We start from the raw sequence: 15,617 nt of genomic DNA, 5'->3' as shown, positions 1-15,617 counted from the left end.
TTCCATCAGGTGAGCATCCTGCCTATTTGCCATACTATAATAAAAAACATCACCTATGTGTCGTCAACTTGAGAACTAAGAGGATATCTCTGCCTATTAGATGACGGTAGATTTTATTATTACATAGGGAAGTGTAACATTTTAATATATTTATATACGGTGATATATTTATTATTTTCTTACATAATATATGTAGCTATATATAATAGTATAATACAATTTTATTAACATAAGAATTAACAACATTAAATGCTTAAATATATATATACAAATATGAACTAAAACTAGTTACTGTATAAATCTTGACCACATGATATATTTCGTTATTATTTATATTTTACACAATATATTAATATTTGGAAAGTGGAATTTATTGTAACTAATTATTTTATTATAACATCCATTATATTAAGTAATGCATTTATTGGATAAATTTATGTTTCCAATAGAAGCAACTGTGTATTGCAACGAGTGGATTACGTGTAAAATGCTCAGAAATATTATTTTTAAGTTGAAATCGAAAGAAAAGAAGATTTTTCATTCAATATTATAAATAAACATATTGTGTTCTTGTATAATAAATTGTTGTTTTATATTTATTTTTTCCCATATCCATATCTTTACCGCGATATTGTGTTTGTTATTTTCCATCCATTTTAGTAAATTTTATTTTATATTTAATGTTTATTTTCATAATTAATAGAGAGACACTCCTTAAATTAATTAAAATAAAAAAACATGTTTTATACTATACTACTTAAAACTACTGATTAGTAGTTTGTAATAAGGTCGAGTGTTTTTTTTGAAGTAAAGTATCAAAGACTCAATCTATCAAGAATTCAATTAGATTAATTAAAAAGTTAGGTTCCACCGAGATTTGAACTCGGATCGCTGGATTCAAAGTCCAGAGTGCTAACCATTACACCATGGAACCTCACATATGTATCAACAAATTTAATGTGTAGATTCTTTCGCCTTTCTCTTTTATATGACGATTTGGGGTCAAGAACGTTACCTAGCGAAGATGCCGTTAATATCGTGACGTGACGATCTTTGAGCTGAGTGAAAGGATCATGATTTTCTTCAACATATACTCAATATGATCTGCAATTGAAATAAACAGTGCTAATAATTGAGAGTTAAAAAGTAGACATAACAAGGAGCTGCTACAATTTGTAATAAATTGATAATATTTATTTGATCGTGAAAACATTTAAAAAAGGGTACAAATTACATATATATAAAAAAACGGTCTATTTATAATTCATACTTATAATTTTAATTGCAAGCCGCAGTTATATTTAAACATAAGAGTAGATAAATCATATCTTGACAGTAACATATTATATGTGTTTAGAATATTATAATTTTATTATTAATTACTAACAAAACGAATATATTACAATTTAAATTATAAAAGTTTATAAATATAATTAATATACAGAGTTATTCTACATAGAAATAAAGTTAATTAGGTCACGTTGTGAAATATATAAACAACAACAACACGTTTTTATAAATATTTCTTAAATTTAAAATGCAATTGATTACAATTATAAGTAATTTCTTATTATGTCACAGTAGTTCTTATAATGTTACATACAGTATGAACTGCTGATACTCTTGGTGGTTCTACTCAATATACTCCAGTTTTCACTAGACTAGTCAAATCAAATCAAATCAAAATAAACTTTATTCAAGTTGGCTTTTACAAGCACTTTTGAATCGTCATTTTACAATTAAGTGAAGCTACCACCGGTTCGGAAAGTAGATTCTACCGAGAAGAACCTGCAAGAAACTCAGTAGTTACTCTTTTTTAACATTTAAAAATAGTGTTATATTTATCTATTATAGGCACTTTTAAGAGGATATCTACATACAATATATTTTGATTTGACTTTTAGATATACATACTAATTTTTCACATATACGTATGAGAGTACAAGTAAAGAATAACATCATATATAATAATAGCATAAGCCCACTTCTGACCCAGTGATTATGGGATAGGTACACGTCAAAATGATTGTGGTCTCATTTTGAAGATTTAGATGTGCAGAAAATTAAAGTAGGCTCTTTTTTATGTGATAGGTGGCAAACGAGCAGGAGGCTCACCTGATGGAAAGTGACTACCACCGCCCATGGACATATGCAGCACCAGGGGGCTTGCAGGTGAGTTGCCGGCCTTTGAGGAAGGAATAGGCTCTTTTCTTAAAAATCGAATTAATCAAAAATTCTTATTCTTATCGACGACGATTCTAGTAGAACTAATATATTATAATGTGTAATAATATTATTGCTTTTTATTTTGTAAAATTATTTTTAAATATTATATAATAAAATCGAGGAGGTGATCTTCTTGTTACGGGTATTACATTTTAATTATTTTTTTTTGTGTTTAAATGTAATTGCCAATTATGTAATGTTGACATGATGACTCAGCCTCCCGAACAACTGTTTAAACAATACGTAAATAATGTGACAAAACACAAGCCATATGTTTTATATGTAAGAGACTTATAAGATTTAATTTTTGATTTGGTAGGTAATTAAAATAAATGTAATTTTAATGGTTTTGATCACGAACTTGGATGGATATAGACCAGACCAAAGAAACGATGGATGGATTGTGTGAAAGACGGCTGGAAAGAATGTTACTTGAGAGATGCCGTCAGATAGGGAAGTATGGAAGAACAAGACATGCTGTGATGGCCCCAAATAAAATTAGGGTAAGGGCAGGATGATGATAAGGTAGGTAGGCCGTAAAAATTTTTGCGATTTCTTACATAGCAAATGAGCCATCACGCTTGTGAATTAAGATGTTATGTTTCTTGAGCCTGTACTTATTCTAGCTTCACCTTACAACTGATACAAATGAAAAAAGCAATTTGGTGTTATAACAGGTAAGTGAATGGGTGTTATCTATCTTCTGATACAGAAACGGGCTTGCGCATAACTACCTCTGTGTTTATGTAAAACGTACAAATTAATAAAATAAAAAAAAATGTGTAGTTGTTGTATTGAATAATTAATTTAAGATTTTTTTTAAATTGTATAATAAATTAGGTTTATCAACAAAATACAACAATATAAACCAATCAAAGGACAGCTATAAAATAATTGTCGAATAGGATGTAAAGAAAAAATCTTCTCAAATCCACATGGGCCAGTGAGCTAGGGTTGAAATCTTGAATCTCGCGGGCCACGCAATCATCAGCCAGTCCAACGTCCACATACATTATTCACAATACTGATTGCGTATGAAGCCGGGACACACGTGTATGCCTTGAATTATATATGACGGGCGATTCTGACCAGACAGGGATGGACTGGGGCATTTTTTATACTTAAAATAATTCACTTTCCGTACCGACTATGGGAGCTCAAATTACTGTTTAATTTATACTGGAACATTTAGCAATCGAAATTGGAAAATGTACCAAGTTTATCTGGTTTTTGGTACAAGTAACGCTTGGTGAGGGTTTTGATTAGGTAGCTGATTGGAGTCGAAAACATAAAAGTGATTGAAAACTGATAAATTATTAAGTATGGAATTGAACTGTGGGTTTGGACTTAATCGATATCCAAAACGCTTTATGAGCCAATAATAAATTCCATATAATATGTTGTTTATTAAAGACTACATTATATTACCTACTATTGCTTATTAAAGAGTACATTCATAGACATTTGTATATTTCAAGACAAGTCAAGCAATATTTGTCAAGCAATCATCGTAAAATAACATAAGTAGAATCAAAATGGATAATAATAGTGTACATATAAGACCTTTTTAAATTCGTTTCAATATCAAGTATATACTGGCCAATGAGACACTTGTCCAAACAACTAATCTAAAATGAAAATAAATCGAGGAATCTCCATATAAAAGTCTTCGCACGTTTGTGAATAATAAATTATACACTTTCAATAACTGGTTCCATGGTGTAATGGTTAGCACTCTGGACTTTGAATCCAGCGATCCGAGTTCAAATCTCGGTGGAACCTAATTTTTTATTTCAATTTATAGCAACGCCTATTACCTATCATATGACGATAGTTTATATATAATATGTAAACCGTTGCTGTATAAAAAACGGTGTTTTTTAATTAATATAAAATATAATAAATTCATAAAATTACAATAAGCATGAGCGTAGAGATATGATGGGGTATGGGACAACCCAAGAATACTTATCTGGAGTGAACGAGAAGATATTCTAGGGATGAAAAAGATGGATAATAGAGGATCATGGAAGGAAAAGACTGCTGCCCCACATATTTTGTGACAAGGACAAAAAGAGAATAATATCAATTTAATTTTTACACGAAAATATCTTCTGAGCTCTAAGTAATAATTTTACTATGACGTATCTTTCTCGCTTAGGCAAAATCTTTGCATATCAGTATTTCGCTACATACGTTTAGTCCTTAAATACCCCAGTACCCTAGTCCTGTATGTCGTCACTATCCAATAGTTTTTCGCTGTTAGACAAAAGGTTATCTTAATGTTTATGAAAGTTTCCAGTTTTCCGCTTTCCGTATCCTTTTGGGTCCTGCCGGAATTCGAAAAAGGTTTTCCGAATTCCATCAGTCCACTTAACTAGAGGGCACCCTGAGCTGCGTTTACCAAACAATGGTCTCCACTCTTGGACTCGTCTGCTCACCCCATTGGTCATTCGACATACGTGTCCAGTCCTAGGTGTAAAAGATTATCATCTTTAAAAAAAAAAAAAAACTAGAAGCTCGTTAATTTCCATGGCGAATATTTAAATTTAACCGTACATGATTATTATAACATTTTTTGCGCTTTTATTACAGACAATTTCTTAAATCGTCCTTGCCTTACCAACCTTAGGAATTAAACCTTTGGTTATATCCCTTGTGCACATAATTGTTCACTCTTAAAACTAGAACACAACAAAACAATAAATAATTATATCGAAGCTTAACGGTATATGATAGTATTCACCTATCAATGAAATGCCTATCGCTTAAAATTAGTTTTCATAAAAGCATTAAAAGGAATGTGTAAAAACGAAGTACGACATAATTTTTGCTATAATTAAAATGGTAAGACTTTTCCCTCACAGTACGCTCCTGTTTCCGACAATAGCGTGAACGCGCACAATACGCAGTAGTGCGTGCTAACAGACGTTTAGCGTCCGGCGTGCTCCCGCGAGACGGTATCCTTCCCGCTTTATTACTAAATCTAACTCTACGCTACTCTACCATACACGATATAATCACCTCTATCATGTTAATAATAAGACATAAAATTCCGTAACATTATGCTACAAATTTAATTGCACTTGTGGAATTATAGGTTTTATTGTAAATACGGTAAGGATAAAAAAATGTATCTTTTAGTGAGGCTCGCGTAATCAAACTAAGCTCATGTGATGGAATAATTGATGAGAGTCTGTTCATCGGTCTCATCCTGTTTTTTATTGTGTACAAGAACTATCTGATTTTATAGATATCTTATCATGCTTTAGTAAATTATTTAAGGATAAATTAGGGCCTTGGTAAGTACTAATATTTACTGATTACGAATTTGAGTTTGTATTCTATGTTTGAAAGTGAGTCAGTGGAACACAGATGTGGAATTTTAAAGATCCTTTGGTAGACCACAGACTAGTTTAGAAATTCATTTGGAATTTAAATAACAAAATCTTTGATTTAATATATTTTTATCATATTTCAAATAAATATTGATTTATTGTTAAAATACAAATCTTTATTCATTAATAAGACATTGAACACACCAGTTTTGTTTTATAATTTGTTTGTACAAATTAATGTTATTTCAGTCAAATCAAATTGTGTTAGTATTCCTCGCTAGGTTATATAATAATCTGTAATAAGGAGTACCAATGCCGTCCCCTTCTTTGGGTTAAATAAAATAAAAAATACCAGAAGAATATAAATGTTACAAAAACTATTTTAATACTACACTATAAATAAAATAAATAACTACATAAATAAATATTGGATCACATACAGTACTCTGATCCTGTAAGTAGCTAAAGCACTTGTGTTATGGAAATTCAGAAGTAACAACGGTATCACCAACACTCAGAACCAAGACAACATAGAAAACAAATGAATTTTTCTACATAGACTCGACCGGAAATCGAACCCGGGACCTCGGAGTGGCGTACTCAATTTTGATTATTATAATGATTGAAAATATTAAATAAGTATTACATTATAATCAAATGACGATATTGATTAGTGATAGAAATTAATCCAATCTACTCTGTATGTTTGCCGGGCGGTCGATGTGTTTGCAATGTTATGATCGATTACTCATTAACTAATGGTTTAATTTTTATTATATCATGTGAGTCGTAACCGCGATATTCTGTGTTAGACTCTATTTATAGATCACAGAACTGCCTCATTGCTCTATTTGCTTACAGAAGTAAAAAGGCATTTAAGTTTTATTTCAAGGATCAGGACTAAGAACCGGTGCTGACATTGGTTGTGGACATAATCACTCTTTTGTTTTTTTTATTGCCTTCTCGTCACACTATCATTTTTAACTTTGCCGTTTCGTAAATTCAAATCGTTTTTAAAAAAATTCATTGGTAAAAAAGGAATATTATTCGATACAAAATTTTATAGATGATAAAAAAGCGTGGAGTTAATACCTGTTGACTTCCAAGCAGGATATATTAATTTAAATAATTGTATTTAACTAACATGACTTTGTATTTTTAAAATGTTGAAAATAGTAACTACTGAGTTTCTTGCCGGTTCTTCTCGGTAGAATCTACTATCCGAAGCGGTGGTAGCTTCACTTAATTTTAAAATGACGATTCAAAAGTGCTTGTAAAAGCCTACTTGAATAAAGTTTATTTTGATTTTGATCCAAGAAATTAAATAGAGGGTCTACTTCCTTTCACATTGGTCACTAGAGTTGGAAGAAGAAGGTCATATTAAAAATTGTCGACACTGAGAATTGAAGTTTATTAAAAAATACATAATACATTATTTATTTATTCAAGTGAAGTAGGATATGGAGACTACATAAGCAAGTGATCACATAGTTAGCACGAAGTCGACAAAAATCCACTAATAGGAAATGATCATTAATTTTTTAAGATTTTTTTTTATGATATACTTCGGTGGGCGAACAGGCAATTGGACCACCTGATGGTAAGTCCCTACCGCCCATAGTCAATAACGCTGTAAGAAATATCAACCACTCCTTTCATTCACCGCCAACTTTGGTAGCTTATTAGCCTCAAGTAGTTACACTGGCTAACTCACACTCAAACCGGAACACGATACTTCTAAGTATTGCTGCTTGGTGGTAGAATGTATGATATATTGAATGGCACATAAACAAAGAGAGCTGAGTTGGCCCAGTGGTTAGAACACGTGCATCTTAACTGATGATTTCGGGTTCAAACCCAGGCAAGCACCACGATATATATGTGCTTAATTTGTATTTATAATTCATCTCCTGCTCAGCGGTGAAGGAAAACATCGTGAGGAAACTTGCATGTGTCTAATTTCATTGAAATTCTGCCACATGTGCATTCCACCAACCCGAATTGGAACAGCGTGGTGGAATATGTTCCAAACCTCTCCTTAATGGAAGAGGCGGCTTTAGCGCAGCAGTGGGAAATTTACGGGCTGTTGCTTTACTTTTACATAAACAAACGGGCTTGCACAAATCTCTACAACTTATTTAAAAATATCAGTGATGAGAAACTTTCCAAAAATAATCTATAACCTTTCGATATCGATCTACGTTTTCAATTGATACAGGAAATTATCAACTGTTATAGAATAAGTAATTAAGTAATCCCTCGCAATATATATAATAATTTTCTTTTGTGCCATCATATCGCCACCCCTCGTAACCTGAGAAGTCACTTACTCCATAAATCGCGTTACTTCTCCAATAATGGAGATATTGGATTAATATCAGAATTATCTTCAACGTTATTAGCATAATGTTCGTTGTTTGCTTTTAGGCGAAAATTTCGACGAAAATAAATATTCAGCGGGGACTTAATCAGGAAAAAAAATATAATTTTTTATTTATTTCAAATTTGTTCAAATTTCGAACGCGATTTCAACTGTCATAAAATAAGTTCGTTGAAATTGAGCAACGAATACTTTTCAAAAGAATTTTCTTTCAACTCTTTTTGATTTGATTTCTAATATCATTTGTTTTAATTTGCGTTGTTCTTGACATATTATGTTGGTAGAACATTTTCGCAGTGGAGAAGCTGATATAGAAAAAACAAATATTATAAAGATTCCTTTCTTTTTTATAGTTAAATGCTGTAATCTGACTTTTTGTGATCAGCTTATTAAATATTTGCATACCTACTTTACTACCCCATAGGTCTATCATATTGTGCTTAATATTGAGGTCCATGAATATACAATTTAAAAAAATGGTGGATTTCATTTATCAAGAAAATCTGGTGGAATTAATCATTCTTTATATAGGACCTTTACATTTCTTGCAATTAAATAATCGAAACTTAATGTCAATTAACTTACACCTACACGATCGACTTTCCAACGAGTAACGCACTCCACAGAATAATATATAGTATTGTCTTCGTCTTAATACATATAAGCTATTATTATTAATAAATATAATTGTTTTTGGTTCTTATGGTATAGGTTGGCGGACGAGCATATGGACCACCATAAGTGGTCACCATCACCCATAGACAATCACGCTGTAAGAAATATTAACTAATCCTTACATCGTCAATGTGCCCCCAAATTTGGGAACTAAGATGTTATCTCCCTTGTGCCTGTAGTTACACTGGCTCACTCACCCTTCAAACCGGAACACAACAATACCTACTGTTATTTGGCGGTAGAATAACTGATGACTGTGTGGTACCTACCCAGACGGGCTTGCACAAAGCCCTACCACCAAGTAATTATTTTTCAATTCGTAATCCTTAACAACTCGGTATACAGACGGTAATTACGTCGTTCTCTCAAGCTGAAGCCAAGTGATCAGACAAGTCTTAAAAAGAATCTCTCTCTTCAATCCATAAGCGATAGATTTCAAGCGGAGAAGATAAGATAAGAGCGGAAGCGGATCTCTAGAACTTTTGTGGTGACTTTACTTACATAATGCGGTATAATGACAACACTCATATATATGGTTGCATATGCAATATATCTTTTTAAAACCATACAAACCGCCGTGACGAAGGACCGAGGAATCTGTAAAGACACAACGAATTATCATAATCGTTGAATTCGTTTATGATTACTTGTAACGGAAATAAATTGATTATTGTTTGTCATGTTCCAATAATAGATTATGTTGAGAATGAGTAACAACTTTGGTATTGAATTCGCATGACATGATGATCGAGAATGTATCTATGACATAAGTGATAGATTTGCGACATAATATAATTTTTAATGTTTTCGAAATATTGAGGCACTAAAATTAAAGTGGATATAATTAGTTAAGTCAAATAATGTTGAATAGACATAAAGGTATATTTATCTAGAACTATTATTGCATTGTTCAGTAGATCTATTAGCATATTGCTAAGAATGTGTTCAAAGTATTTAGTATGTGCGTGAAACAGACTTCTTCGTTTTCTTCTTTTATCTATCTTATACTCAAATAAAACAATCAGATGGACCAGATCAGAAGCAAGCTCAATATGCTTTCCGTGTTATGGAAAATCGGAAAAAATACGTACAATAAAAAAATAATCATAGTTTTAAAGTTCCACCACAAAGAATATGATCAAATTTATGAGCTAAATGTATATAGTACGACACAACTTAGATGTAGCATCGGCTAATTCAATAAAATCGATTAATACAACCAATAGAAATAGCTCCCTTTCGCGCCATTCGACGCTATTCGTCGCTATAGATTCTCGCGTCAGTTCATCGCGAGAAAGCAAGTGCATGTAAATCTACGTTTCAAATTGATGAATATATTAGGTCATATGGTATTACAAGTTATTACGTTTGCGTAAAGGTCATATTCACATAAGAAATAAATATTGATAATTTGGGATAGCGTACTCAATTCGGATGTGATCGGTTTCACGAATTTCGCCGATGCTACATCTGAGTAGTGTCGTACTATGAGTTGGCTGCGTTGTAGGTCCATTAGATGTGTAATGTGTAGACTTTATACAAGGGGCGTGTGGCAATAAAACAACTATGTAATACATCTTTATATATTTAAGTGACAGTTGCTTATAACAATAAAAGTTATAATGACATTAAGATTGCACATTGTTCTTTGGAGTAGTTTACATTTTTTACACTATTTACAGACAAAACTATAACATTACACTAAATTTAAAATCTCAAAATATTCAATATATAAATTTATTCTAAATATACAGCGTTACTACAACATGAGGGAAATAAACATTTAAAAACTAAACGAATGTATCTGTTGATTGACGGTGCACAGATTAAAAATATTTTATCATATTAAACAAAAAAAAAACTATGTAATATTATCAAGTCCTACGTTCGAAAAGATATAAAAACTCTTTGGTATATCTAATTATGTGATATAAAGGAATGCTAAAGTGCACAGTTTATGTGATAATCTTAATTTTTAACACATTTACGCAGTGAAGAATCGTATACAATTTTTACGTATAAACTGAAATTTTACTTGAATTATTTTTTTATGTACAATTTAATCTATCTATATATTTTTGGCATAATGGATTTCACGATACAAATATTCAATATAAACTTGAAGCAACATGAAGGTAAGCCTTTATATTTTTTATGTAATTTGTGACATTATGTAAAACAAGAATTTTAAATTGAACGCGAGTGTTTTTTTTCGTTTTTAATAATAATGCGATTTGTAACTGTTTAGTTACAAATTTGTAATATTACAATTTAACACAAAGTACCTAAGTGTGTTACAATGTTCACAAGCCAAACTGTAACATTATACATATTATGTAATTATAATTATTTCTCGCAGACAATTCTATATACAGTAAGCAATTATCATTACAATATAATTATTAAAAATGTCCAAATTTTATTTTCTTATTTATTATTAATAGTGTGATATGTGCTTAAAAATATTATTTACATTTTGAACTAAGAAAAATTTAAAAGAAATTAGGAATAGGTATCACAAGTGTCTTTTATATTGTACGTATTATTTTTATTTATTATGTAATTTCATGATGTGATAACACGTCACAGTGCCATTATATTTTTTATGTAAGTAAACATCCGATGTGACTCAAGGAAACTTTCACACAAGTGTACATTTGTGCAAAGCTTACTTGATCGATCGACTATGTGTGTGTGTGAATGCATGTATTACAATATACAAGCATATTATTTTACATAGTATATGCTTCGATCAAGTAGGGTACTTACAACTTAGTTTTTAAGTTATATTATAAAAATTAACTTTATTCGGAATGATGTATATGGAATTATCTAAAGGATTTTATCCAATTCATATTAAAATTGTATAAAAAAAATGTTACTTTATATTTGGTTTATGTAATTATTTAATATGTAAAAAAAAATATTTTATGTAAGTTATATTGTTCATAAGAATAGCAAAACAATCAAATATCGTTCTAAAGTATGAAATATTAATAGTTTTATTTATTATGAATAATTTCTTTAATGAGTACGAATAACAGATAATTTATTAATTTCTCGTTGAGATCAAAAACTTACATAAACCTTATAATTGTTACTTATGTAATATTTAAAACGTACCATATTTTAATCTAAATAATATTTCAATTTTACACCTATGTATGTATTCAATAAAAATAAATAGTTCTTTAGTCAAGCCATTCTTTGGTGGTTTTTGTGAAATTAACATTATGAATGTTGGTTCAACAATGAATTGAGTTCGATGCTGTTACAACATTGTTGTATTTTATCAAAAGCAAACAACATTGTCAATTGTTTATCGAAATAAGCCGTTGAGATAAAAATTCTTAAGATACTACTAAATTTTCTTCACCGTTTTCAAATCACACGAGTGTCTTTGGTTAACATATACATATGTATGTGTTGCATTTTGAATTTTATTTACAAGCTAGTAAGGTGTTGATTGCCTCAGCGCCAGGGCGCGAAGGCGGTTGACGTTCAGGAGGGGAGCGGCTGAAGAGGAGGTACCGCGCTGCTCATCCTGAAGTCAGGTTGCCGAAGATCAGGGTGTGGTGGACGTAGGTCTGGAGAAAGAAAATTATGTTAAACCTGGAATTTATTCTTATGATGTATATTACACTAACGTAGGTATTTCATGTGATTGTCTCGGAAACAATATCGTCAATCATTGCTTGTATTGCTAACATCTAATATTATCGACACAAAAGTCAGTCTGTCTGTATACTAAACCGATTTTGATGAAATTTCATATAAAGGGAACTTGGACTCTAAGTAAGGTTTTTTTATATCTCGTAAGTACCTGACGACTTACGAATAAAAGCCGTTTTAGGTGCTATGGATAAAATATAAAAAAATAAATCTACTTTACGTGTGAGTAACAGTTCCGGTAACTTCAACTGGGCATTACTCAATTATTCTACTGCCAAACAGATAGTACTGTTTGGCAGTAGTTTCTATACCCAGGTATAAGAAATGAGTGAGCCAGTAACAGTATTCGATACCCGGTATAAAAAAAATGGTCTCGTAAGGAACGGTGGATACTTCTAGTCGTACTACCTTATGGATACTTACTACTTACTATACGAGAAATTACTATCACATAACTTATTGAGATATATACGACATATACCTACATACTATAATTAGGAATAAACTTAAATTAGATAGTGGTTTTAAAAGGCAAAGTGTAAGGTAACTCACCTATCCGATCCGCCACATGCATGTCAGGTGCATGCATGCCATGCACATCGGTATGCGGCGGTTGCATGTGTTGAGGATTTCGCAAATCGGCATGCTGAGTTTCTCTATGTCTCCGTAAGTCAACCTTCCTCTGGAACGCTCGTCCGCACAGTTCGCAGGCAAAAGGTTTAAAGCCAGTGTGTTTGCGCGAATGGGTAATTAGATTTGAACTTTGGCTAAACGCTTTACCGCACACTTGGCATTTGTGAGGCTTTTCACCTGTGGACAAAACAGAATTTAGATAAATTTATTTTTTTAGACTTTTACTGTGATAAAATAATAATAAAATCATTTCAATGGCCATAGATTCACTTTTGAATGTAATTTTTTTTCTTAAAACATTTGGCAAATTATTGGCAACTTTATGTAACAAAATGTATTGCATATTATCAACCCAACTAGATATAAAAAATAAGAGGAAATACTGATGAGGTAGAAAAGTCATAAATATACAGATGTTAATGTGTATATATACATATTTATGTTATTCGAAAAGGAATAAATATGAATAACAAAAACAAAGTAGTAAGTATTATAAGAGAGCAAACTAACATAATCAAATCACGCTGAGGCAAAGACAACGATATAGTCCCTATATAATAATCTGTGCCTCATATCTGAGTATCGATCCGCGCTGACACGTGATGCTGGGTGCGAATGTCTTAGGGCTGTCGGTTACGGGAAAGCAAAAACAAAACACCAATAACAATTTTTATAATATAGACAACCCTGTCAGATTGTTTCATAAAATTCAAATACATAATGAAATCAATGGACTTGTTGAAACCGAAGATGAAATATCAAAAAAAGATTCAACAGAAAAAAATATACTCGTAACATAATCATCAAATATTTTATTTGATGAAGACCAAAGAGGTTTTATTCAAATTATGGTGTTGGATTTATGATTAATGTACTTGAAGGTATGTAAGGCATCTCCCTCAGCCCTGGATACGTGGATACATCACGTCGTATTAATACACGTCCATGTAATCTCTGCCAAGTCCGGTCCGCATTACGGATTCGCAGCACTCCCGGCCGGACTACAAAAATTTATAGCGCGTTATATCCGCGACCATTACCAGTTTATGTATCGTGATTCTAGGTGTGGAATTTAATATCGGGAGGTCTTTGTTCTGGATTTCTTGCTTTCCTGGTACATTTATATCGCAAGTCTCTCGTGAGACGTCAGATATTTTTATTGAAAGCCTTTCGTGACAATATTGAAAAAGATTTTATACTATTGTTAATATACCTAGATACTATATATGTATATTAAATTATTTTGTATGTACGACTGTAAATTTGTTCTAACATTGATATACGTTAAATATAGTATGATAAAGTTTACTAAAGAGGAAAACGTTTTATAACGACCAATACGACGCAACATTCGTGAACAAATCACAGCGCCGATACCCAACAATTAGGTATAGCATTTCGAAAAAGGGCCGTAGAGTCCGTCAATCAAGGGGTCTGGCGACTGGCGACTTCATTAGAGCGAACGGGAGGGCATCGTCTGTCTCATTTCCGCGAGAGTGTCGCGTTGCGAGACCAATTTATATCCGTCGTGCTATTGGCCGTGATTGCGGCGGCTCCACCCCGCGTCGCATAGCAACGGGAGGGGGAGCCCCCCACTCCGGCCACCCCCCACCCCGTTATGGATCGCAATTTTCCTTTGAATTGGAAATCAGAGTTCGCAGCCCTCGTTAGTCCTCCATCTTTGAGATAGCAGATTTTTAGTGAAGATGTTCCTTTGCGAATTTCGCCAGTCGTTTCGTTTGTATCGCGCTGCGAGTTCTAAAGGTTTGTATGAAGATGCTTTCTTGGTTATTTGTTATATTTCTTACGTATAAAAATATTCACTATTATGGCTAACTAATTTTCAGACGATATTCTTTATCACTTTACAATAATGACGACTTCTTAGAAGCATCTGATAATACACGCATTATGAAATCAACACCTCTTCAAATAACAATAGAACAATATTCAAAGTATATTTCCAAGACATTATGCGAGTTTCATCCATAAACAAAATAAAGCGACCAACTTCCCAGCGTAATACACACTTGGAAGTTGTTACGGTCTTGAGTCCAAGTGCGTAAAATCTTTGCGTCGTAATTCGTGACGCTGTAATTACAGACAGTTATGGGCGCGTAGGGCTCCGTTTAATTGTGTTTTGGGGCCGCTTGAATCTCTTCAAGAAAGCTGGATATATTTGACGTTTGTTTGATTACATTTCTAATTTGAATTCATAGGGAAGTCTATATATCAAAGAAATAATTTTAAATTGCGATCGTAATATATGAAAGTGCAATAATGCTTTGTGGTATTAGGACTTATCATTTTAATTTTATGATGTCATAGAATGAAGACCTGTATTATACTGAGGGTCACTACCATTTTAAGAAAGCTATATACTATTGATATTGAGTTGATATAGGTATATATCGTTTTCAAAATGATCGATTCGTAGGGAATTTATCACGACTATGAATGCAGAATCTTTTATAATTCCTGAACACGGTTCATCAGATTTTCGGATTGTTATTTTAATGTGATCTAATTTGAAAGATTATTATTGTTTATCATTTCTGGTTTAAAATTAATGTTATGTTTTGTTTTATATATATGGTAGCGTGCTGGATAGATTTTTTTTTTATGTTTAACTTTCCAAACTTTTATGATATTGGTGAAATTTTAGGGATATGGGTAGGATACACGATATCTCC

At 32.0% G+C, this 15,617-nt stretch overlaps 1 protein-coding gene and 2 non-coding genes across 3 annotated transcripts in view; 1 reads left to right on the top strand and 2 right to left on the bottom strand.

Annotated features, from left to right (window-relative positions):
* Positions 1-862: 862 nt before the first annotated feature.
* Positions 863-934, bottom strand: Trnaq-uug. Its single transcript has one exon. It is a non-coding gene; the product is annotated as a tRNA-Gln (tRNA).
* A 3,002-nt stretch (positions 935-3,936) lies between these two features.
* Positions 3,937-4,008, top strand: Trnaq-uug. Its single transcript has one exon. It is a non-coding gene; the product is annotated as a tRNA-Gln (tRNA).
* Positions 4,009-10,188: 6,180 nt separating this feature from the next.
* LOC124531376 (zinc finger protein Gfi-1b) overlaps positions 10,189-15,617 on the bottom strand; it is a 59,414-nt gene continuing 53,985 nt past the window's right edge. The window contains exons 5-6 of the mRNA XM_047105938.1: positions 12,844-13,101; positions 10,189-12,206 (exon numbers count right to left, since the gene is read on the bottom strand). Of these exons, the coding sequence (XP_046961894.1) occupies positions 12,121-12,206; positions 12,844-13,101 (344 nt within the window). The 3' untranslated portion in view covers positions 10,189-12,120. The remainder of the gene's footprint in view (positions 12,207-12,843; positions 13,102-15,617) is intronic.

The sequence above is a fragment of the Vanessa cardui genome, chromosome 7 (genome assembly GCF_905220365.1).
Source record: "Vanessa cardui chromosome 7, ilVanCard2.1, whole genome shotgun sequence".
NCBI lineage: Eukaryota > Metazoa > Arthropoda > Insecta > Lepidoptera > Nymphalidae > Vanessa > Vanessa cardui.
The sequence above is the reverse complement of the archived record's forward strand: the minus strand, read 5'-3'. Positions and strand labels throughout refer to the sequence as shown.